The sequence below is a fragment of the Elephas maximus genome, chromosome 13 (assembly GCF_024166365.1).
Source record: "Elephas maximus indicus isolate mEleMax1 chromosome 13, mEleMax1 primary haplotype, whole genome shotgun sequence".
Taxonomy (NCBI): domain Eukaryota; kingdom Metazoa; phylum Chordata; class Mammalia; order Proboscidea; family Elephantidae; genus Elephas; species Elephas maximus.
In genome coordinates this window covers 59447307-59473019 of record NC_064831.1, presented here as the reverse complement: position 1 = coordinate 59473019, position 25713 = coordinate 59447307, and the positions used below count along the sequence as shown (strand labels likewise).

General features: G+C 40.7%; 1 protein-coding gene across 1 annotated transcript in view; it reads right to left on the bottom strand.

Moving 5' to 3' along the window:
- Nucleotides 1–7965: 7965 nt before the first annotated feature.
- The window catches only part of GLCE (glucuronic acid epimerase), a 105977-nt gene continuing 88229 nt past the window's right edge, over nucleotides 7966–25713 (bottom strand). The window contains exons 2-4 of the mRNA XM_049905816.1: nucleotides 20427–21019; nucleotides 19116–19361; nucleotides 7966–10409 (exon numbers count right to left, since the gene is read on the bottom strand). Coding sequence (XP_049761773.1) covers nucleotides 9385–10409; nucleotides 19116–19361; nucleotides 20427–21006 — 1851 coding nt within the window. The 5' untranslated portion in view covers nucleotides 21007–21019 and the 3' untranslated portion in view covers nucleotides 7966–9384. The remainder of the gene's footprint in view (nucleotides 10410–19115; nucleotides 19362–20426; nucleotides 21020–25713) is intronic.

The following is a 25713-nucleotide window of genomic DNA, read 5'->3' as shown; positions in this document are numbered from 1 at the left end:
GGAAGGTGTCGGAGGGGCTTTCATGCTGGGTCATCCCAAACCTAGCATTCGTGGCCGGGGGAAGCCGAAGAGATGGGTACACCAAAGAGGCTTGATGGCTGAAAAAATCTTTCTGGCTCTGTTCCTGAGCTCTTCAAATCACTTAGTGGAGCAAGTAACAATTTCAGCAGATCTGCTATGGAGCCCACAGGTGAGATGGGCTGAATTTCTCACCTGGATGACATGGGAGAGCTCTGGGGCAGAGATCTGCACCTCTAGTGGCCCACGCTGCATGGGATACCTTGGGCACGATGGTTCAGAACATGGTCTTTGGGGTCAGGCGTACCTGGGTTTGAGACCCTAGTTGGTCACGTAGTTGAGTGATCTTTGGCAAGATGCTTAACCTGCCCAAGTTTGCTTTTCATCGGTGAAGTTCGCGTAACAATGCCTGTTGGGATTACCAAAAGCACTAGAAAGAACGCCTGTGAAGTCCTCCAAGCAAGGGTCCGACCGGCTGTGGGCACTTGGTTGCCATTGTTAACTGCGATTTTTGGCCACCACAGCTATTTTGCCCACCGCTGCTTGTCTTTGATTTTTTTTTCTTCTGCTTTTTTTTTTTAATTGTACTTCAGATGAAAGTTTACAGAACAAACTAGTTTCTCATCAAACAGTTAGTACACACATTGTTCCATGACATTGGTTAACATCCTCATGACATGTCAACACTCTCCCTTCTCAACCCTGGGTTCCCTATTACCAGCTTTCCTGTCCCCTCCTGCCTTCCAGTCCCTGCCCCAAGGCTGGTGCACCCCTTTAGTCTTGTTTTGTTCCATGGGCCTGTTCAATCTTTGGCTGAAAGGTGAACCTCAGGAGTGACGTCATTACTGAGCTGAAAGGGTGTTCGGGGGGGCCATACTCTTGTCTTTGATTTCGGAGAGAGTTGCTGTTCTTGGTTGCAATCGAGTTGATTTCAACTCATGGTGACCCTGTGTATGCAGGGTAGAACTGCTCCTTAGGATTTTCAAGGATTCCTTTTGGAAGCAGATGGCCAGGCCTATCTTCCAGGGTGCCTCTGGGTGGGTTCTAACTGCCAACTTTTTGGCCAGTACTCCAGTGCTTAACTGTTTCTGCCCAGAGCCATCCAGAAGGATGAACATTCCCAGGCCAGACGGTGTGGATTCCGTTCCCAGAATTGACTAGTTATGCCTCGGGGTAGGAACGGGATCTTCTCATCTTTGCTGTCTTGGCCGGTAGCACCTAATTGGTAAGAAGAATGTGTTCAATAAATATTTAGTGAAGACACCTGCGTGACCTTGCACAAGTTCCTTAAGCTGTGCTTCAGTTTTCTTAGCCACCTCCTGGAGTCAGCCTTTCAGAGTCATGGTGAGGAATAAGTGAGGTCTAGACTGAGGAGCAAGGAACCCCGGTGGTGCAATGGTTAGGTGCTTGGCTACTAACCAGAAGGTCAGTAGTCCAAACCGACCAGCTGCTCTGCGGGAGAAAAGACTTGGCGATCTGCTTCCGTAAAGACTGTAGCCTAGGAAACCCTATGGGGCTCTTATATAGGGTTATATAGGGTTCCTATGAGTCACACAACAACAGTTTGAGGAGCAGCTAAAATGGAGCTTGTTCCCTTTCCCTATTTCTAAACACAGGCTAGCAAGAAGCTCCAACTCAGGTCCATAGTATGCTGTGCAGACACTGAGAACTCTGAATATCTGTTGGCGCTTGCAAAAGTTATCCAGGTAATTTCCTCTGGCGGAGGCTTCCAGATGGACATGGAGCCTCTGTTTGTTTCTTGCGGGAGCTGAGAAGGTAAACACCATGCTCCCGATCACTGTGCCGTTGATGAGATCTGGGAACTTGTTTGGGGTTGCCCACCCTATTCAATTGAATTGCAGCTATTTAATTTCACAGGCTTTAAAAAGGAGAGATTGACAGTAACAGGCATTAAATTGGAATCATGCACTCTTGCCATGTGTTTGCTTACACACAAGGGCACCTTCCCCTCCTACCGGAGGCATTTACTTCCTTCTCCAGTCCCCAAAGAGATGAACACTCTTTACTAGATCTTCTGAACTGAAATGGAGCAGCCATTCTTTTTGCAGTGATTTTACTAAAAGCAGACGAGGACAGAGCAAAATCCCAGGAAGGCACCAAATCTTCCTGGCGTTAAGCTCAGGTGCGATGAGCATTGCACTGGCTAATAACATCCTATCAAAGCTGTCTGTTTAATACCAGCTAATGGGCTGCTCTATTTCTGCTCCCAAACGGGACTTATGTTTGTTCTCCTTTTGCTGTTCTCTCTTGCCACTGCTCGACAGCAGCTTGCCTTGCAGTTCTGTCCTTTCACAAAATCCATACATTCCTGGAAAAGGATTAGCAAAGTTACATAGTGTTGCTGCTATTTAACATTCAGGAAATGTGGCATCTACATCGAAGTTATCCATCATTCTCACCAGATGGTAAATGTATCTCTTTTCACTAGAAATTGAGCAGCAAAGATTCAAATTCATCACCAACCCAGCATTTAAAGTTCCATCCGTTTTCAATTTGACATCCTTAATGAGTTGGTATAATGAAAATCAATCTTTTATCCCTCTATTGTTGACTATTTCTAACAGTTACAATAATGCATATTTAGGATTCAAAAAAAATCTGTCATTAAACAAAACCTCATAACTTGCAATTTTGATACACTATATATACTTGTCCTGGATTGAATTGTGTCCCCCCAAATATCTGTTGTAAATCCTAACCTCAATGCCTGTGGTTATAATTCCATTTGGGAATGGGTTGTGTTTGTTATGTTAATGAGGCAGGATTAGCGTAGGGTGTCTTGAGTTAATCTCTTTTGGGGTATAAAAGAGATGAAGCAAGGTAATCAAGCTAGCAGAGATGGAGGAAGAGAGATGCCAAGCCACATGAAGGCCATCCAGGAGCAGAAGCTCAGAAGAGACAAGGGCCTTCCTCCAGAGCTGACAGAGAGAGAAAGCCTTCCCCTAGAGCCAGCGCCCTGAAGTTGGGCTTCTAGTCTCCTAAACTGTGAGAAAATGAATTTGTTTGTTAAAGCCATCCACTTGTGGTATTTCTTAGCAGCAGTGGATAACTGAGACAACATTTAGTTCTCCATTCAGAATGCGCTGCTGGAAATGGCACATGGGAATAAAAATCTAGCAGCTGGTGTTGGTGTGTATACATCTCTCCCAACTTAGCATTTTCTTTTTTTAATTGTGGTAAAATATGTATCACAAAAAAATTGCTGTTTCAATGAGTCTTAAGTGTACAATTCAGTGACATTAGTTACATTTGTCATGCTGTACAACCATTGCCACTATCCATTTCCAAAAAAAAAAAATTTATCACCCCAAATAGAAACCCCATTCCCCCTTTCCTCCATCCCCTAGTAAGCACTGATAAACTTTTTTTTTTTTTTTATTGTTCTTTAGATGAAGGTTTACAGAACAAACTAGCTTCTCATTACAGTTAGCGTACAAATTGTTTCATGACATTGGTTAAGAACCCCACGACATGTCAACACTCTCCCTTCTTGACCTTGAGTTCCCTATTACCAGCTTTCCTGTCCCCTCCTGCCTTGTAGTCCTTGCCTTTGGGCTGGCGTGCCCCTTTAGTCTCGTTTTGTTTTACGGGCCTGTCTAAACCGGTGATAAACTTTGTCCCTATGCACTTCCTATTCTAGGAAATCTTTCATGAGTGAAATCAGACAGTATTTGTGCTTTCGTGTCTGACTTATTTCATTCACTCAGCATAATGTTTTCAAGGTTCATCAACATCGTAGTATTTCTCTTTATGGGTGAATGATATTCCATTGTATGTGTGCACTGCATTTTATCTACTCATCTGTGGATGGACACTTGGGTTGTTGCCACCTTTTGGCTATTGTGAACAGTGCTGCAGTGAACATTATTCACAGTACAAGTCCCTGCTTTCAAGCCTTTCGGTGTATGCCTAGGAGTGGAATTGCCAATTCATATGATTAAGTGCTCAGATATTAACCAAAAGGTTCAAACTCACCAGCCGATCCATGGGAGAAAGACGTACCAATCTGCTTCTGTAAAACTACAGCCTAGGAAACCGTATAGGGCGGTTTTACCCTGTCACATTGGGTGGCTATGAGTTGGAATTGACTGGAAGGTGCCTAACAACCACAAAACATAGTAACTGTTTAATTTTATGAGGAGCCACCAAACCGTTTTTCCACAGCAACTGCACCATTTTAAATTCCCACGAGCAATGGATGAAGGTTCCAATTTCTTCACGGCTTCTTCACACTTGTTATTTTTCTGTTTTTCCTAACAGTTATCCTAGTGGATGTTAAGCGGCATTTCATTGTGGTTTTGATTTTCATTTTCGTAATGGTGAATGACATTGAGCATCTTTTCATGTGCTTATTGGCCATTTGTAAAGCTTTGAGAAATGCCTATTTAAGCCCTTTGCCCATATTTTAGTTGGGTTCTTTTTTATTGTTGAGTTGTACAAATTCCTTATATATTCCAGATATTAAACCCTTATCAGATATATGGTTAGCAAATATTTTCTCTCATTCTGTAGGCTGCCTCTTCACTTGCTTGGTGAAGTCCTTTGGTGCACAAAATTTCCTAATTTTCATGTAGTCCATTTGATTTCTTTTGCCTTTGTTGCTTGTGTTATTGGTGTCATATCTAAGAACCCACTGTCAAAAACTAGATCCCAAAGTATTACCCCTATGTTGTCTTCTAAGAGTTTTATGGTTTTAGTTCTTACGTTTAGGTCATTGACACAGTTTATTTTCATGTATGGTGTGAGGTATGGGGTGTCTATATTTTTTAACACTGCTGTTTTAGTGGTAACCTTTTGTTAGTTTATTTAAAAAAACTTTAAGATCAGTTAGTTCTCTAATGATTTATTGGACTGTATTATGAGGCAATTGAAGACCATGGGATGAAGAATACTGATGATAGTAATGACAGAGCTGGGGGGCCCTGTTTCCTGAGTTCCACATCTAGATTTCTACCCAACTAATAATGTCCCCTAATGATCTCCAAGCTTTGACTTTGGCTGATTATCATCAAATTAAATGCAACTCTAGCTAGTTCAGTTTCTGTGCACTTAGGATGAAGAGTGGTCCAGGTTGGAGGAAAATGTAGAATTTATACTGTGTTTTTCTCTGTAATGGAGACATTGTGTTATTAATTACAGCTCATTGCTTCCAAGTAACAGATACTAAATTCAGCCAATTTAAGCACAAATAGGGGATTTATCCTAAGGATACAGTGGTATCTCAGGGAACCCGAAAGGAATGCAACTGGCCTCAGAAATGCACCGGCTCCAGGGCCTGGAGCACTGTCAAAATTCTCTCATATCTGCTTTTTACCGTGTATTTGCTTCTTCTTTTTTAAAAATTCAACTCAATTTTGGGTTCCGGGGGGAAGAAACTGATTGGCCCAGCTTGAATGACTCAGGCCTGGTGTAATCACGCATGACCAGAGGAGGCAAGGTCACATAGCCCACAGATGGTGTCCTGAAAGTATGAGTTCTCACGTTTCCAATCTGTAGAAGTTATGGTATTGATGTGGTGTATTGTCAGAGCCCTGTGGATACGAACAGGGATTCTCAGGAAGGGGGAACTCATCAGATGATTGAATTTAGTCCTCTTGTAGTAGCAAGGGGGTCTGTTGCCTCTCAAAGTTAATGGGGACCCAAATATGTGATGTTCAGTGTGTTAAAACAGAATGACCAATGTATTAACAGCTTGGCTACAAACAGCAAAATCAAAGCAAGACCTCATCCTGACCAGGACTGCTTGCAACCTTCTAGCTGTTTCCTAACTGAAGACAGTGGGGAAGGATTAGCTGCCAAGAATCCAGTGCCTGTCAAAATCTGTGCACTCATCAGATGCAAGAACTTGACAGGTGATCAATTGGAATCCCACTACACAAATGTTGTAGAATGTTTATAACCCATAAATTCATGTGCAACAAAACATAACATGAAGCCACATTGTTCGCTGGGTTTACATGTATTTGGGAGCCTAAATCATTACTCTCTGAGAAGCTTCTTAGGGGGAAGAAAGATTAAATAAAGATTACATAATGTTTATTGTTCTGCTAAAGAGGCAAATATAGAACCCATCACACACTTCAGCATTTTATTTTTCTGACAGTGTTTAGTGTACACCGTGTTCCCCCCTGTGGATCAGAGCTCCTTAGGGTGAAGGCCCACTGTATCGTAGAGGGCCTGTCAGGCCTTGGTGTACACCGTGTTCCCCCCTGTGGATCAGAGCTCCTTAGGGTGAAGGCCCACTGTATCCTAGAGGGCCTGTCAGGCCTTTATTAACATCTGTTGCCTCATTAGTTGTTAGAGGTTGGACAGGAAGAAATGTCCTTGCTAGGCTCAAATAATCTTAGAACGATGAGAGAAGAAAGAGAAATGTCCAGGTATATTCCTTTCAAGATAAAAATTTTATTTTACAATTTTATAAAGCAGCTTTACTTTAAGCACAAACAATCCATTTACTTTGAATAGAAACAAAATACCTTTCCATCTGCAAAAAATCAAGTTTTGCTGTATATAAAACTAACATGTGCACATTGTGCTTAAACTGCAAAGTCTGTTCAGCTTTACAAAGGACTACCCTTCAGAAGGGCATCCAGTAAACACTTTATTGCATATTTAACACATGGTATAAAACCCACATGTACAATGGAGGAGAACAAGAGAAACAATTACAAGGAGGATAAAAATAGCAGCTTTCAGTGAAAGTTTTCACGCTGACCAAGAAAAAGGACGGCCACGTCTGGAGAGTTGTGCTTGGGTGCCACACTGCGTGTGCTGACGTGCACTGGATGGTTCTTGGATGAAGCCTTTATGTACAATAACTCCTCAAGGATCAAACTTAACCTTTATCCAGAAACTTCTGGCTGGTTTTACAACTGAAGTGGCAATAGACTTAACATCAAAGCTAAGTCAAGGTAGGTGGAGAAAACAAACAAAAATGCCTAAAACTTATAATCTTGAAACAAAGAAAAATGTGGAAAAAACAATAAAAATGTAAAATACCGTCCCCATTCTAAGCTCAGAATAAGTAAACATTTTATGATTTAAAACCTAAGAAAGCCGTAGGTGTTTAGGAGCAAAAATGCAATGGGCAGTCTAGGGCAGCGTTCCTCCAGGCTCACCCACAGCCCCCCCCCCCCCCGCCCTGCCACCCTGCCTAGACCCTCTGCAGCAGAAACACCTGAGGCACCTGGAAAGGACGGGTCATCAGGGCTCGGGCCAGACACACCTGGTATCCGGGATCTGCATTTCCATAAGCTCCCCAGGTGATTCTGAGGCACCCTAAAGTTCGAGAACCACTGGTTTGTACTGACAATGCTGCTCTAGGCTCATCTCACCCTCTAGAAAATTCCAGGGTCATGAGAAAAGTCAAGTCGCTGCTGCAATGTGGCAGGCAGTGCGACACCATCAACGGTGAAAGAGCAATGCCGTTTCTAGACCACCCTGCCGCTCCGGCTTCAGCGGACAGGGACGGCCGCATTGTTAAGGCACTGGTATTTGTCACAGAAGCAGTACCAGACTCTTCTCACTGAGCCCCCTAATCCGAGTACCAGTGTGCAAACACAAAGCAGAAGAATGGACCACTGAAACAACAACAAAACAATTACAATGAAGAAAAAGGATTCTCAGACTGGAGAAAGTTTATCTTTGAATGTTGGCCTTGAAATTTTATGAAAAAAAGGGAGTCTTGATACTCCTGATGAGCCATCTAATGTACAAGAGCTACATAGGGCAAAAGTGAGGGAAGAATCTATAATTCACAACTATTTTGTTGTGGGCAAATAAAAAGTTGTGGTCACAGAAATTGGGAGCTGAAGCTTACTTTTCTATGGCTAGTTTAATAGTGTCTTCAGTATAGATTCATATCTTCTTTGCTCCTGTCCCTTGTTTTTCCCCCTTCTGATTCTAAATCGTGTGCAGGCAAGCAAGCCCCTGGCTCCAGGTGTGCACTGATACAGGTCAAAGGTAACTGCGTTGTGTGTGTCAGACTCAGTGCCCTAAGTGTGGGATCTCACGTAGAAGTTAATCTGTAGAAGTCATAGTGTGGGTTTACCACACTGTCATACATTAAAGCAAAAGCCAGAGCAAAACCAATCCCCTCAGTTTTAACTCAATGCCCGAAGCCCTACTGCAGACACTGCCCATGGTATGAGGGCTATGAACCCTATTTCCGTGAGGTATAGTAGGATGTGTGACCTACACAATGGTCTGATCACACACACACAGCCGCTGCAGTAGCGTCCCTTCTATCCAGTAGCTGGAACAACTGAAAATCACAGCTGCAAAGGAAAAACAACACACAGGGTCAAGGGTTTGGAAAGCTGATGACCAAGAACAATCAAAGCAGGAAAAAACCCTGCTATGATTTTTGTGTGTAATATCTGACTTAGTATTTTTCTTTAAAAGGGAAAAAAAAATCATCAAAGGGCAGCGGTAAAGGGTTTATCAAAATTATTAGCTCCTTCCCGCATTTTGGCTTGTAATAAACCCTACCAAATAATGGCACACCGCAGTGGACAGGGCTCTCAAGTGTAGTCTGAGAGGAAATACAGAATTCTAGACGATGACAAAAACAAGCCATCACAACAGGGTGGGGAAAGGGCAGGATGAGTATCGACCCTTTACTGATTGTAGGTCAAGTTTCATAAAACAGACAACATCTTTGTAATTCCTTGTGCAGTCTCACACGTTTCGTTTTAGTTGTGCTTACGTTACATGATCGCAAAGCCTGAACACTGGTTGTGTTTTTAACTTACACAACATTTTAAAAAAACCATAAATTCAAAATACTCTCCATATATATAACAAATTGAACAAATGCCACAAATGCTCATTTGTCCCCAAGAAACTAATCTATAGAAAAGAAACGTCTTTTTAAAAAGTTGCACAGTCCACTATCCAGGCTACAAGTACATATTTACTGTATCACAGCACATTACTTTTTTAAAGTCTGCAACATAAATAGTCACATTTTAAAAGGGCTCCGTACTAAGTTGTCAGGTACGGGCTAGACAGTTGGCCAGTATGGCTACTCGCCATTATCTTTCCACTGAGAGTGACTGGACTAGCTGCGGAATCACAGAGAGTGAGAAGCAAGGTAAAGGAAAACACCTTTGTTCGGCCAATTGACTGACCACTTTTCTGCTCTAAATGCCACCTACATTTCTAAACCCCCAAACCATGGAATGCAATTATCTCAGAAGAATGGATTTAAGGATCACTTATCACTTTGATGTAATCCACAAAACCCCAGCATACAACTGTTTAAAACGCAACAATGCTTTGCTGAGAGAAAGCCCCGAGGCTTCTGGGGCAGCAGAGGCTGAGAGAGGACTTTGGTTGTGAGCTCTAGTTGTGCTTTGCCCTGCTGCCTTTCAGGTAGCTTTTCCACCTCTTGACAAATTCTTTGAAGACTGGGGACTCGTCAATGGTACTGAGTAGCTGCAGCTGATTGATGTGGGTGGTATGATAGTCCCAGCGGGCCAGGTTGGGAGCAATGCCGAGCATGAAGTGACGGAGGTCGTAGATGGTTCCTGAGCCAGTGTCGTACAAGGGCAGCATGGCTTTAAGGGATTCCATGCCGCGCTCATACAAGGCCCTCGCTTCTTGCCCCAGTTTTTCCCCTGCGGTTTCCTTTAAGTCATACAACCCAATTAAAGAATACATAAAGCCATTTAAAACAAAAGAGCTAGGTGTGGTTGGATATTCTTCATACCAGTCATGTTTATTCATAAACACAGCTTTAACTCCATGCTGCTCTGACAGAAACTTGTAAGGGGCTGTTGCCCTTAAAGCTGAATTAAGGAATACATGGTCTTTTGTTAACAGGTAGGCCCTGACTAATGTGGAAATGGCTTGCCCTTGGGCCATCGCAGAGTACCACCCTGGCTCTAAAGACTTGAAACCTTCCCCTAACTTCCGGGTTACCATAATTGGCCAGCCACCTTTCTCATCCTGGTTCCTCACCAGCCAATCACTGGCAGCGAAAAATGCGGCCATGTGTGCTGTGGTAGAGATGGTAATGTTGTCCAGGAATCCTTTTCCTTTTGCAATCAACCTAACCACCTTCCTGGGCATTATTTTGGTTGGCTTGACAGCTTTTGTGTTGGAAAGGCCCACACCTTTCCTGAGGTCAGTAACCAAGTCCCTGGTAACTGTGCTCCATGAAGTTCTGGGTCCAATGCCATAGTATATGTCTCTTTCTTTAAAAGCAATTAGCTGGGTATTTGAGACATAATGTACAGTGAAGAGCTGATTCTTTTCTGTGGTCTCTAGAACCACAGACACACTCCCATTTGTCAAGAACTTGAGATCAAATGAGATAATAAAATCTTTCGTGTTCCCCAGTTGCAGAGACACACCATCACTGGTTTCTGTAGGGGAAATACAGCAAGAAAACACCAGTTAGAATAGAAGCTCTTTCATGTATAAAATTGAATTCTAATTCATCCTTGATAACCACTGACTATCCAAAGTTAACACTTCAGTTTTCTGCATGTCAGATCATTACTATTATTATATAATTAAATTAACCATAAACAAATGACAGACTTGGTGAGTTCATGATGGCCTGTGAGCATTAGGCCGAGGCTCTTACCTTTTGCCTTGCCTGGGTTAAGAGCAAATGGCTAAGAGATTGTTAACCAAACTGCCTTTTCTAGATCTAATGCTGGCTGATCAACAGTCAATGACTGTTCTAGTATATTCACTCTGCAAAAAAAACAAAAAACAAAAAACCTAACAGCTGGCTTAACACATACTATTACAAGAGAAAGGTTAGAAGGAAAGACTGGTTACTCATGGATTTTAAATTGATTATTTAGTTAACATTCAATCTGCATTTACTGTGTGTTAGGCACTGTTCTCCACCACCCTTCTGTCAGTATGCTGTGCTGTGGTGGCTTGAGTGTTGTTACTATGCCGTAAGCTACACTACTGGTATTTCAAATCCTAACAGGGTCACCCATGGTGGATGGGTTTCAGTAGAAATTCCATACTAAGGCAGAACAGGAAGAAAGGCCTGGTGACCTACTTCCTAAAACTAACCAATGAAAGCTCTATGGATAGAACAGCATATGGCTCGATAGAGCGCCGGAAGCTGTGCCCCCAGATCGGAAGGCACTCAAAATACGGGTGGGAAGAGCGCCTTAATGATCACGTAGAGTAAAGCCATCAGGACTTTCCCCTGCTGATGTGGCATGACTCAGAATGAGAAGTATCAGCTGCAAACACCCATCAGTCATTGGAACAAGGAATATACAAAGCATGAACCGAGGAAAATTGGAAGCCACCAAAAATGAAATGTAACACTTGAAGACTGATATCCTTAGGCATAAGCAAGCTGGAATGGACTGACATTGGCCATTCTGAATCCAAAAGCCCCATGGTCTACTATGCCGGGAACGACAAACTGAAGAGAAACGGTGTTGTATTCATCATGAAAAAGAACACCTCAAGAGCTATCCTGAAGCACTACTCTGTCAGTAAAGTGCAAATGCCTACAAACAAGACCAGTTAATACAATGATTATTCATATTTATGCACAAACCATGAAAGCCAAAGATGAAGAAATAGAAAATTTTCATGAACTGCTGAGATCTGAAATTGATCAAATGTGCTTTGATCATTACTGGTGATTGGAATGCAAAAGCTGGAAACAAAAATGAAGGATCCGTAGTTGGAAAATACAGCCTTGGTGATAGGAACAATGCTGGAGATCGCATGACAGAACACTGCAAGACCAATGACTTACCAGAAATATATTTTCTTCAACATAAACAATGACTATACATGTGTGTCTTAGTCATTTAGTGCTGCTATAGCGGAAATACCATAAATGGATGGCTTTAACAGAAATCTATTTTCTCACAGTCTAGTAGGCTAGTAAGTCCAAATTCAGAGTGTTAGCTCCAGGGTAAGGCTTTCTCTCTCTGTCGGCTCTGGAGGAAGGTCCTTCTCATCAACCTTCCCCTGACTAGGAGCTTCTCTGCACAGGAACCCTGGGTCCAAAGGATGCGCTCTGCTCCCAGTGCTGCTTTCTTAGTGGTATGAGGTCCCCCACTCTCTGCTCACTTCCCTTTCCTTTTATCTCTTCTAAGATAAAAGGTGGTGCGGGCCACACCCCAGGGAAACTACATTGGATCAGGGATGTGACTTTAGTAAGGGTGTTACAATCCCACCTTAATCCTCTTTAACATAATCTAATCTTGCCTTGTTAACCACAGGCAGAGATTAGGATTTACAACACATAGGAAAATTGCAATCACAAAATGGAGGACAACCACACAATACTGGGATTCATGGCCTAACCAAGTTGACACATATATTGGGGGGACACAATTCAATCCATGACAATGTGGATCTCGCTGGATGGATTAGACAGGAAATCAAACTGACTACATCTGTGGAAAGAGACGATAGAGAAGCTCAATATTATCAGTCAAGATAAAGCCAGGGGCTGACTGTGGAATAGACTATCAATTGCTCATGTGCAAGATCAAGCTGAAGCTGAAGAAAATCAAAGCAAGTACATGAGAGCCAAAGTACGATCTTGAATCATTCCATCTGGATTTAGAGACCATCTCAAAAACAGACTTGATACACTGAACAGTAATGGCCAAAGACCAGAAGAGTTGTGGGAAGAAATCAAAGACATCATACATGAAGTCATTAAAAAGACAGGAAATAAGGAAAAGACCAAAATGGATGTCAGAAAAGACTCTGACAATTGCTCTTAAGCACAGAGTAACTAAAGCGATTGGAAGAAGTGATGAAGTAAAAGTACTGAATAGAAGATTTCAAAGGTGGCTTGAGGAGACAAGTAAAGCATTATAATGAAATATGCGAAGACCTGGAGTTAGAAAACCACAAGAGAAGAACACGCTCAGCATTTCTCAAGTTGAAAGAACTGAAAATTCAAGCCTTGAGTTGCAATACTGAAGGACTCTAGGGGCAAAAAAATTGAGTGATGCAGGAAGCATCAAAAGATGATGAAAGGAACGCAGTCACAGAACCAAAAAGATCTGATTGATATTTACCCATTTCAGGAAGTAGCGTATAATCAAGAATCCCTGGTACTGAAGGACGAAATCCAAACTGCACTGAAGGCGTTGATGAAAAACAAGGCTCCAGGAGTCGGCTGAATACCACCTGAGATGCTTCAACAAACAGAGGCAACACTGGTAGCACTTACTCTTTTATGTCAAGAAATTCGGAAGATAGCTACCTGGCCAACCGACTGGAAGAGATCCATATCTGTGCCTGTTCCAAAGAAAGGTGATGAAACGGAATGTAGAAATGATCAAACATTATCATTAACATCACGTGCTGGCAAAATTTTGCTGAAGATAATCCAGTGTATGCAGCCATACATTGGCAGGGAACGGCCAGAAATTCAAGCTGGATTATGTGGAATATGGGATATCACTGCCGACATTAGATGCATTTTTCTGAAAGCAGAGGATACCAGAGATGTTTACCTGTGTTTTATCGACTATGTGAATGCATTCAACTGTGTGGATCATAACAAATTACAGATTAACATTATGAAGAATGGGGATTCTAGAACACTTAACTGTGCTCATACAGAACCAAAACATGGATCAAAAGGCAGTTGTTGAACAGGATGAAGGGATACGGCGTGGTTTAAAATTGGAAGGGTGTGTGGCAGGGTTGTATCCTTTCACCTTACTTATTTAATCTGCATGCCGAACAAATAATCTAAAAAAAAAAATCTAAGAAGTCAGAATTAAGAAGAACGTGGCATCAGGACTGGAGAAAGACTCATTAGCAACCTGCAATATTTGGATGACAGAACCTTGCTTGCAGAAAATGAAAACGACTTGAAGCACTTACTGATGAAGGTCAAAGACTAAAACCTTTAGTATGGGTTATACCTGAACATCAAAGAAGTGGAAATTCTCACAACTGGACCCAGGACATGATCATAATTGAAGCTGAAGCTGTCACTGATTTCATTCTACTTGGATTAACAATCAGCATCCATGGAAGCAGCAGCTGAGAAACCAAATGATGTAATAATACATTGGGCAAATTGCTACAAAAGACTTCTGCAAAGTTTTTAAGAGCAAAGACGCCACTTTGATGACTAAGGTGTGCCTGACCCAAGCCATGGTCTTTTTAATGGCTTCATATGCATGAGAAAGTTGGATAAGGAAAAGGAATACAGAAGGATAATTGATGCATTCGAACTGTGGTGTTAGCAAAGATTACTGAATATACATACCACAGGCTGCCAAAAGAACGAACAAATCAGTCTTAGAAGAAATACAATCAGAATGTTCCTTAGAGGTGAGGATGGTGAGACTTTGAATGGCTTACTTTGGAAATGTCATTAGAAAAGACCAATTGCTAGAAAATGACATCACATTTGTAAAGTAGAGTGCTAATGAAAAGGAGGGAAATCCTCAATGAAATGGAATGACATAGTAGCCGCAAAAACAGACTCAAACATACCAACGATCATGAAGACGGCACAGGACCAGGCAAGGTTTCCTTCTGTTATACATAAGGTCTCCACGAGGCAGAGCCAACTCCACGCCAACTAACAAGGCACTGTTCTAAGTGTTTCACACGTATTAACCCATGTAATCCTCCTATCAATTATAAGAGGAAGGTGCTATTATTATTCCCATTTTATGGGTGAGTTGCTGAGACAAGGAGAAGTTAAACAACTTGCCTAATGTACAAAGAGAGTAAGTGGTGGAGCTGATATCTGGACCCAGGTTGTGTAGCCTGGTTCCAGAGTCCATGCTCTTAATCACTATTTGATGCTGAAAATGATAAGTTTAGATATTCATGAAGTTAGGAATAAAATTTCTAGAAATTAAGCAATGAGCTTATGCATTAAACAAAAAGCTAGGGATACTAGAGGACAAAGCATACGCTTTAGAGTAAAAAAAAAAAGTTAGATTTGAATTCTTGCTCTACCACTTATTAGCTCTGAGGTCTCCAGCAAGAGTTACCTCTTCGAGCCTCAGTTTCTTCATATATTAAGGAGAAAGAATATCTGGCAAGGTAATCATAAGGGTAAAAAAAAAAAAAAAAAGTAATAACCTGGCATATAGTACAGAATGGTAGTGATTATTATTATTATTCTGAAGTCACTGGCTTTGGAGGCTGATAAAACAGTAAAAGCTAATTTTATCTGGGAAATGATCAAATACGAAATTTCTCTTATTTCTCTTGCGTATCCACAGTGCGATGATGACTGACTCTCATAAAGACGACTTCCTGAACACTGCTAGTTTAGATCTACCAAGAAAAGAAACTGAGCATATTAAACGCAAACAGCACCAGCAGCAACAACAAAAATACATGTGGTACACATTTTAAAATACTAAAGGTCAATAGGAATATCTTCATCTTCACAGAGCTTAAATTTTCAAAATACATTCACATGCATCATCTCATTTGATTCTCACAGCAACCCTCTGAGGCTGGGGGGGAAATCACCATTTCCATTCTAGAGCTAAGGAAATAGAGGTGTTGCAAAGTTCAATCATTCGCCCATGGCCAAAAGCCACGTTTCCTGGACCCAAGTTCAAAGACTGCGAAAAAGATAAATGATACTGGAAATGGAATCCCCATGAGAATAATCAAACAGAGCTGCTTTGAGGAGCCGTTGAGGAAATACTTAGTGTGCCACCAGGAGCTTGACAGGAAATGTGAACTGATGATAGTCTATATAGTGTGATCAGCTTGGAGTTTAACTCTTGTAACACTGGATTGTACCACTGTGTGTATTATTTGGCCCAAGGCTCTTAATTACTTCATTGACAGAACAGTTATGGAAACTGAATCAAGAATGAGAACGTCTTTGATAGACTTATTCATCAAATGATGCTTCAGATGACTTTTTAAAAATGATTTCAGAAGTATACTTCCAATACAGGAAAAACCCATTTTATCTGGCAAAATGTCAATATGCAAGCTCTCCGTAAACCAGCCATTCCTCTGCATCTTTGAGAAACGTGGAAGCTGATGTTCAGTACAACATCCCTGAAACACTGCAGGACTGTGAACTGACTTAGGAATCGCCCAAGATTAAATTATATTCAGCAGAGCAGACTGAGTGCTACTTATTTTTTTATTCGTAGGGTAATGCCTCATTTATCAGACAATATTATTAACTATGACACCAATTCTCACCAACCTGGATAACAGTGATCCATCTTTAGAAATCCAAATTAGAGGATGCTGAAGAAGTACCCATTTTCCTTCCAGAATTCCATTCTAATTTTCACCTTACGTATATAAATCTGATGAAACTATATGGTCCAATCAATCACCTTGTATATCATCAATAAAACAGATCAGTTCAAAGAAATCAGTAATGGATGATACCATGAGATGTAGCCTTTTTTCAAAACTACTAATTTTCCTAAAACCTTAACATCACCAGGGGGTTACTGAGCCATACAGGAGAAGCGACAGGGAAGCCATAATCCCCAATTTAAATTAACCAACCAACAATCATAGTCTTCACAACGGTCTTATGAGACAGGCCTCTTAACTCCTATTTTATAGATGTACAGAGAGGGTCGATAGCTGCCAGCATCACTCACGAGGATGTGAACAGTGGCAAATGGATGCGATTACAGTTGTAGCAACCAGTCTGGAAATATAGCAGGCAAGGTGCTGAGCTCTACTGGAAGGTCTTAAGTTACCTGGAGACTGCTATTTTAAATCTACTAACAGAAAGTTGTGGGTTTTCTATTGTTTGAAATCTAGGACCCCCTCCTCTCTCTAAGCAGTTATTCCCAGGAGTGGCTGTTATCTGTTTATTTTTGGTATATGTACTTTAGGGAAGAAAAGGTGATAAACATTTAAGAACAACCTTTAAATCAGTGTTTTTACACATAATACAAAGTATTTGCATTCATTCATTTAATCAACAAACTTACTGTGTGGAATGAGAAGAGACTCTAATCACATCCTTGCAGTACACTGAAAGATAAGGGTCAAGCTGAGGAAGACAGGCTCACAAGAAGCCTGAGAAAGAATAGCCACAGAGATAGGAGAAGGTAAGGACATGGAAACCAAGAGAAGAGGGTGCTTCAGGAAAGTGAAAGTTAATTTAAGAGGACAGGTATAAAGTTCCAATGCATTCAATTTTAAAATTAGCAGAAGAAACAAAACATTACCCAACAAATAATACAGTAAAAAATATGCTACAGACCCACGTTGTGTTCTTGTCCCTAGACAATTTTGTTCCCTTCAGGCAGAAAATTCAAGGTCAACAGCATTCAGGTCCTGGTTCTCCTGAGCCTCACCTCGCTTATGGCTACGTCCCAATTCCTTCTTCACAACAATGATTCTCTCAATTTATCCACCATGAGGCCCAAATCCTCTAAAAAACAGCCCCATCTCCCATACCTATGCTTCAATAAAAACAACGCTCTTCTAGCAACAACTCTAGCTTACCCTCTCTGCTCTTTGTTTATCAGATGCAGCCCCAGGCACATTCAGCATACAAACGTAAGCACCCATTCACAGCCAGCACGGCCGTGCCTACCAACAGGGAGTCTCGACCCCGAGTAGCTAAGGTCACACTGCAGAGTCACTGTCACAGCCAAAGTTTTCCATGTGCTGAAAACCACCTCAGAGGTTGCCTTACCTCTAGCTACTAGCTGCAGAATGAAGAGCTAAGGCAAGGATTCCCCTATCGGTATGTCCACACCTATTTTTATATTACTTGGGGCACCCAAAGTACACAATAAAATCTGTTGCTCTAAATAGGATAGAGATCAAAAGGTTATTCTAGAATACTTTCCAGGTACTTGAGATCAAGATGAGGGCTGCTGTTTTCTGCCTTAATCCAGACAATATTATTAATTAGTATAAAAATAAGCTCCTTGAGTACACCCAAAATCAAATGTTCTTTTGCTTAATTAGTGTAACCATCTCCTGCTGCAGTAACTACTCAGGTATGACAAGCTAAATATTCCTAAATGTACACATGTACCTTCTCACCCAGCAAGCCTACAGTTTTACAATAAGCAGAGATGTTCTGTGTACTGGAATATCACAGAATGCCATGGGAGCAAAGAAGTTCTAGCCACAGAATAAAAACTAAAGGTCACCCATTATTTGCACTGCATTAAGCACTCGTAAATCCATTACTTAAGGCCATCTAGCATGACTAGATTTGTATTGTGGCTTTCAAGGTCTGTGAGTTACACAGTCATCAATAAAGGACAAGGGGAGAATACAGAAGAGGTCTTATAACCTTTCTACTCTTTTTATATACCAACTGCAAGGTTGATGGGAGGAGGACCGGGTTCTGTTCTTGACAACATCTCTCCATAGAGAATTACGCCCAAGGTGCTAACTGAAATCATTTCATTGTCTTTTTAAGTAATGGCCTCATTAATTCTCATGGATATTGATTAGAGGAGAAAAATGCATTACATCCTAATTAATGAGACTGTCTTAGTAAAAGAGGAAATGTTGCATAAAGTTAATTTGATTTTATAAATGATTTTATTAATGAAAATGGTTTTATATGAAGTTTGAGACAATCTTGTACATTAACCAAATTCAATATGGGAAACAGACTTAGTTTTGGTAATGCTATTTTATCCTGAAAAAACAAAAGCTACTAGTAAAAAATAGGCAAAGGAAAGGATGGCTTCCTCCAGAAAGAAAAATTTCTGCCTTAACGCAGAATTGTTTAAAAATTAAAGAATAAATATTGAACTGAAATATTAAATTGAGGGATTTCATTCCTGGGGGATAGAGATCCTTGGAGGGGGACACCAGTATACACCATGCGTTCACCCGGATCTTAACGTTCAATCTATGGCTTGGCTCTTCACACAGTAAATATTCCTTTTTTATAACCTTGAGTTTTTTACCTGTTCCTTCTTTATAACCTTGAGTTTTTTACCTGTTCCTTCTTTAGGGATTTTGCTTGGTTGACACCATTTGTTTCTCTATACGCTTAATATAAAAGGTCTGCTAACGTGTTTTTTAAAAACCATATTAAAAATTTCAAAGGAGTATCAAGTGCTATAAATCAACATAAAATTAGCAGACACATAAAATACGTAACTCACCGGGAGCAATAAACTGTTTAACGTTGGTGAATCTAGACCTATCAACCACGCTAGCCATAAAGCAGCCCTTTGGCACAGCCCAGTCGTTTGGCTTGCTGTTCTTGTCCTTGTCTTCTGCTGTTTCATATACCTCTATGTGAGGGGGTTTCTCAGTTAGATTCTTGCTGTAATGACTTAACCCATACTGTGCAATCTGGATTGGGTAGAAATAGCCTTGAGGTCCCCATTGCGTAGATAATGGTACACCTGTAAAATAGAGAAACAAAATGAATAATCATGCAAAGACATTTACAAGCCTATTCTGAACACCACTCCCCACTGTTTTACTTCTGGGGAATGTTTCCCTTTCACATTGTTTTCATAATTACTAAAAACCACTACCAAATTAACCAGATATAGAAAACAAAATTAAGTATTCATTCACTCATTCATTATTTGTTTATAGACAGCAATGCACTGCTATAAAATATTTTTAAGGACTGACTTTTTATGTGTGTGTTACTTTTGATCATAGCTACAGATGCCATGTTTTGTAATCCTGTTTTATACCCTCAAATTTTACAAATTTAGATACACAGATAATGTTACCACAGAGCTTTGGTCTATCTAGAAAATAAAACTCTGAAATTTTATGTAACATTTGTACTTATCAACACACACCTAAGTTATTTCCCCATTTTAAATGATGTACTTGAAAGTCAAATTCAAGTTGGCTTTCTGATCAACCCGAGGTCTGAAATGCTAATTCCAAAATGTACTGATAATGCCCATAAGAAATCCCCTCTGCCCCAGGTTTTAAAGACCATGAAAGAATGGCATACACGGCAAGACAGTCTGTAATGGACTATATGGGTTCAGTCATTGGTTCACAGTAGATGGTAGCTATATATTTTCTTGTCCTGTAGGACTTTAAATCTCCCTCCAGGGATGGAACCTGGCTAATCTAGTAAAAAGACTGCTTTGGTATATTGATGGGCTCATTGAATGGTCTCTTTCCCTTTCCCGTCTCTTCTCAGAGGATAATAACTGTTTATTTTTAACATGAAATTTCTGGGAATGCTGTGTCTTGACCTTGCTGGTGAGAATTTTAGATTCTGAGGCAGGTTAACTGAATAATCCTACTTGATCAAGTATGACCTTATTGCAGGCCTTCAACCACACCATCTACAGAGAAGCCCTAGGCTCAGATTTAACCCGTTCCTCCCTGCTACATTAGAGTGACGAAAGGCCTCTTGACAGTAAGCTATGTACTTGCTGTATAATTAAAACAAACATTTTCTTATTCTTCAACATAATCAGACAGATACCAACCTTCAACCCCACTTATGCACTTGACTCTGTCTCGGACTTCCACGTTGTAGCCTTCAAAGGACATAAACACACCATCAGGGTGATAAGGGGCTCTCTGTGCATAGACTTTGGAATAGCTATGAGAGAACTCAAACCGATCGTAGCCATCATACTGAACCACCTTTCCATAAACGTCAAAGTATTTTTCTACCCAAGTGAATGGAAGAAAGACTTCATTCCCCTCACGTCTCCCTTTAATTGTATGCTCGTCATTTATGAGACAGTCAATTTCCTCATACTTGAGCCCTAACACCTTGCTTCCCCCATTGCCATTGAAGCCCCCCACAACAGGGGGCGCTTTCTGCTGTTCCTGAGGGAAAGCTTCCTCAGACTGTTTGGCCATGTGGTTCACATAGTTGTTACTCTCAGATGCTGCTGCTCTTTTCTCTAATCCATCTCTGAAGCCACTACTCAAGTGTCGTGGAAACTGGATTGCTTTGTCGCTGGAACACTTATTCCACAGAAGTACTGTGACCAAAGTGAAGAGTGCACAGATGATAATCAAAGTCTTATAGTTGACTCGAGCTGCCAAGCAACGCATATTCAGACCATACCTATGGAGGCAAGAAGAAAGATGTATTGTTGAAATTTCATAGGATAAAGTTTTTTATTTTTTATGTTGAACAACCATGCTAAGACAATTTTATTAATTGTATATAATCTAATCAGATTTAAAATGACTAATTCAAACTTCTCAACACAGACAAAGAAAAGATAAGCGGTTGTCTTACAACCTTCGGTAAAATGCTTACTTAGCATAATCCTCTAAAGCAGAGCTTCCCAAACTTTCTGGGCTGGTAACCCCCTTGGTGTCTCAGTAATTTTTCATGATATCTCTAGCCAAAAGAATACCTAATAGTTACAATTACTAAGTAGTTGGTGGCAAACAACAAGTAACAATTTAGTAGCTGTTTTCAAAAAATAATACACAAACTGAAATAAAAAAAATGTTTTCATTACATTCTTAATTATTAATGGAATGTGTTGGGCACTGCGTAACTTCTCAAACTCTGGACTCAGATTGGTCACCACTAACCTCATTTCCTATTCCACACTGGTACTTGCTTCTTCTCATAGCAACCGCAGAAAACCCAGATTTGCAACGATACAGTATCATGAAGCTAATACTGAAACTGTTAACTACCCCCAGCCAGTAGTTCACGCAATGTTGGTGTTCGATGCTGATGTTCAAGAGGTGTCAAGTATCACTGTGTTTCCTTCCAAAATGTAAATGTGTTGGTAGCACCCCTCTGAGTTCTCTGTAAAACCTTGGGACATCCCAGCACACAGTTTGGGAATCATGGCTCTAAATTATGATCTTAGACAAGTTATTCAATTAAATACTTCAGCTCAGTGGTTCTCAAGCTCAGCATGAGAATCCCACTGAAGGCTTACTACAGCAGATTACTAGGCCCCACCAATGGAATTTCTGATTCAGTAGGTCTGGAGTAGTGACCCCAGAATTTTCACTTTTAATGACTTCTCAAGTCATACTGAAGATGTTAATTGAGGACCATAATTTGAGAACCCCTGGCCTAGCCCTCTGGTTCCTTAGCTATTGATTTAGATCACAGGTTTTCAAATTGTGTTCCAACAGAATCCTAGGGTCTTTCAAAGGGAAGGAGAGAAATGTAGTGAATGGAGCCCCAGGCCTCTGAGGCCCTCTTCAGCCAGATAAATTTTGCTTTCATCTATTTTCTGTATTAAAAAGTATGGAGACAAGAGCAACAGTGGAGAAATTGGGATCAGACAGACTTGTATCTAGACCCTGCATGTAACCTTGAGTGTTCTTTTCCTACTGTCCACAACTAGACTAGGGGCTTCATGATGGCAAGAGCCAGTGTACATTTGTGTATTCCTAGAACCCTGCACAATGACTATAGTGAGGGAGGGAATGAAGTGTTTGCTGAGAGAGAATACACAGTATCTAAAAAGGAAAATGACTTTCTTATGATGCACTGTCATTCCTAGTATATCTAATGGTAGAAGACAATGCTGGGCTATTCATTATGAATCCCTAGTTGGGGGTGGAAGAGGCCGTGAAGAGAAATAGCAAGCAAAAGGACTTAAAAAAATTAAGAGGTCAGAGTCTCAGGTCTAATTTTATTCCGGTGGGCATAGAGCGAACTGATTCTGATATGAACCTTTGTATAAAATAACAACTGTAACATGAATAGTGCATACATTTCTATAGTGCTTTAGTTTTGTTTTTTAAACAGTTTTATTAAGATATACATTGAGAAGAATGGGAATTCCAGGACACTTAATTGTGCTCATGAGGAACCTGAACATAGATCAAGAGACAGTCGATTCAAACAGAATAAGGGGATACTGCATGGTTTAAATTCAGGAAAGGTGTACGTCAGGGTTGTATCCTTTCACCATGCCTGTTTAATCTGTATGCTGAGCAAATAATATGGGAAACTGGACTATATGAAGAAAGGGGCATTAGGTTTGGAGGAAGACTCATTAACAACCTGCATTATGCAGATGACACAACCTCGCTTGCTAAAAGTGAAGAGAACTTGAAGCACTTGCTGATGAAGATCAAAGACGACAGCCTTCAGTATGGATTACACCTCGACATGAAGAAAACGAAAATCCTCACAACTGGACCAATGAGCAACATCATGATAAACAGAGAAAGGCTGAAGTTGTTAAGGATTTCATTGTACTTGGATTCACAATCAACACCCATGGAAGCGGCCGTCAAGAAATGAAAAGATGCATTGCATTGGGCAAATCTGCTGCAACAAACCTCTTTAAAGTGCTGAAAAGATGTCACCTTGAAGAGTAAGGTGTGCCTGACCAAGCCATGATATTTTCAATCACATCACATGCATGTAAAAGCTGGACAATAAATAAGGAAGACCAAAGAAGAACTGACACCTTTGAATTATGGTATTGATGAAGAATATTGAATATACCATGGACTGCCAAAAGAACCAACAAATTTGTCTTGGAAGAAGTACAACCAGACTGCTTCTTAGAAGCAAGAATGGTGAGGCTGCGTCTTACATACTTTGGATATGTTGTCAGGAGGGATTAGTCCCTGGAGAAGGACGTTACGCTTGGTGATGTACAGGATCAGCGGAAAAGAGGAAGACCCTCAACAAGATTGATTGACACAGTGGCTGCAACAACTGGCTCAAGCATAATGATTGTGAGCACAGAGCAGGACTGGGCAGTGTTTCGTTCTGTGGTACACAGGGTCGCTATGAGCCGGAACTGACTCGACCTCACCTCACAACAATTAAGATATAATTTATGTACGAAAAAATTCAACCATTCAAATTACACTGTTCAATGGTTTTTAGTGTATTTACGGAGTTGTACAACCATAATCTAAGAACAGTTTCAGCACCCTAAAAAGAAACGTGTACCCATTAGCAGTCACTCCCCATCTCCCACCCCCGCAAGGTCCTCTCTCCTACTCCTCAGCCCAAGAAGCCACTAATCTACTATTTCTGTACAGATTTGCCTGTTTCAAATGGTATCATACAACATATGCTCTTTTGCGACTAGCTTCTTTCACTTAGCGTGTTTCTGAGGTTCACCCATGTTGAAGCAATTATCAATACTTCATTCTCTTTTATATGTATCATCCATGTTGTACTACAGCAAGTCTCAGTGCTTCATATCTCTTTTATAATATTCCATTGTATGCAATGTTTTAGTTTTGAAACTATTTTTAATATTATTTACTCTAACCTACAAAACAACCTTACAATGGAGACGATGGAGATATTATCCCTATTTTATAGGTCTGAAAACCAAGGCTAAGCAGTTCCGTTTAACTCACCGAAGCTAATAGGCAGCAGAGCAGGGGGCAGAGCCCGAGCCTCCCATTCCTGGTCTAACGTCCTGTCTAACACGGCAACGCGCCTCCTCAGTAGCGTTCCACCACAGCACTGACTTCCTGACGCCACCCACCCAGTACATAACCTAACAGGGATCTACGGTACTTAAGTTTTATACAACTTGTTCTTCAAAATGATTCTTTTAAACAGGGATAATTTTTAAAATCATTTCTAACCCTTATATTTAATGGCAGAAACATTAAATATAATGTCTAAGTCCTGATTATTTACATTAAACATACGGTATTTCTTCTCAGGCATACTAGCTTCATTCTGACCATGGCTCTAAATTTGATTTTAGACAACTTTGTTAGTAGTCCTTTTGGTAAGTCAGTAATGTAGAAAACTGAAAATAGCCCCAATATTTGATTATGAACATATTTCTTTCCTCTGAATAGTGTAGACCAAGGCTTGTTTGATCATTATTTCCTCTATTTACATATCTAATAATTAATGTTTCTTAAAATCCTTTGGTAATAACTAAATGCCCATGGAAGCAACAGTCAAGAAATCAAACACTGTATTGCATTAGGCAAATCTGCTGCAAAGACTTCTTTAAGGTGTTAAAAACCAAAGATGTCACTTTGAGCACTAAGATGTGCCTGACCCAAGCCATGGTGTTTTCAATCGCATCATATGCACGTGAAAGCTGGGCAATGAATAAGGAAGACTGAAGAAGAGCTGATCCATTTGAATTATGGTGTTAGTGATGAGTATTGACTGCCAGAAGAAGGAACAAATCTGTCTAGGAAGAAGTACAGTCAGGATGCTCCTTAGAAGCAAGGATGGCAACACTTCATCATATATACTTTGGACATGTTATCAGAAGGGACCAGTCCCTGGAGAAGGACATCATGCTTGGTAAAGTAGAGGGTCAGCAAAAAGGCCCTTGACGAGATGGATTGATACAGTGGCTACAACAATGGGCCGATTGTGAGGATAGCGCAGGACCGGGCAGCGTTTCATTCTGTTGTACACAGGGTCACGGTGAGTCAGAAACTACTGAAAGCAACTAACAACAACAACTAAAAAGAAGGAATAGTCATTGTTCAATAAATAGTCAAAATGATTGATTCAACAAGCATTAATTCAGCAACTACTATGTGGCAAGTGAGGCACTATCTGTGTCCATATAGGACAGTTTAGTTGGAGACAAAGGCATAAAATACCATAATGCCGCAGGACAAGAAGCATAATAACGGTATGCAGAATATGCTATTCAACACAGAGAGGCAAGCCCTTAACTCTCCCATTGTAGGGAAGAGGTGTTAAGGAAGGCTTCAAGGTAGAATGGGTAGGAGACTGACAGGCAAACATGTTCCCTTATTAGGGTATTTGAACTTGCCACTCCCTCAGCCTGGAACTCTATTTCTCCAGATACCTCCATG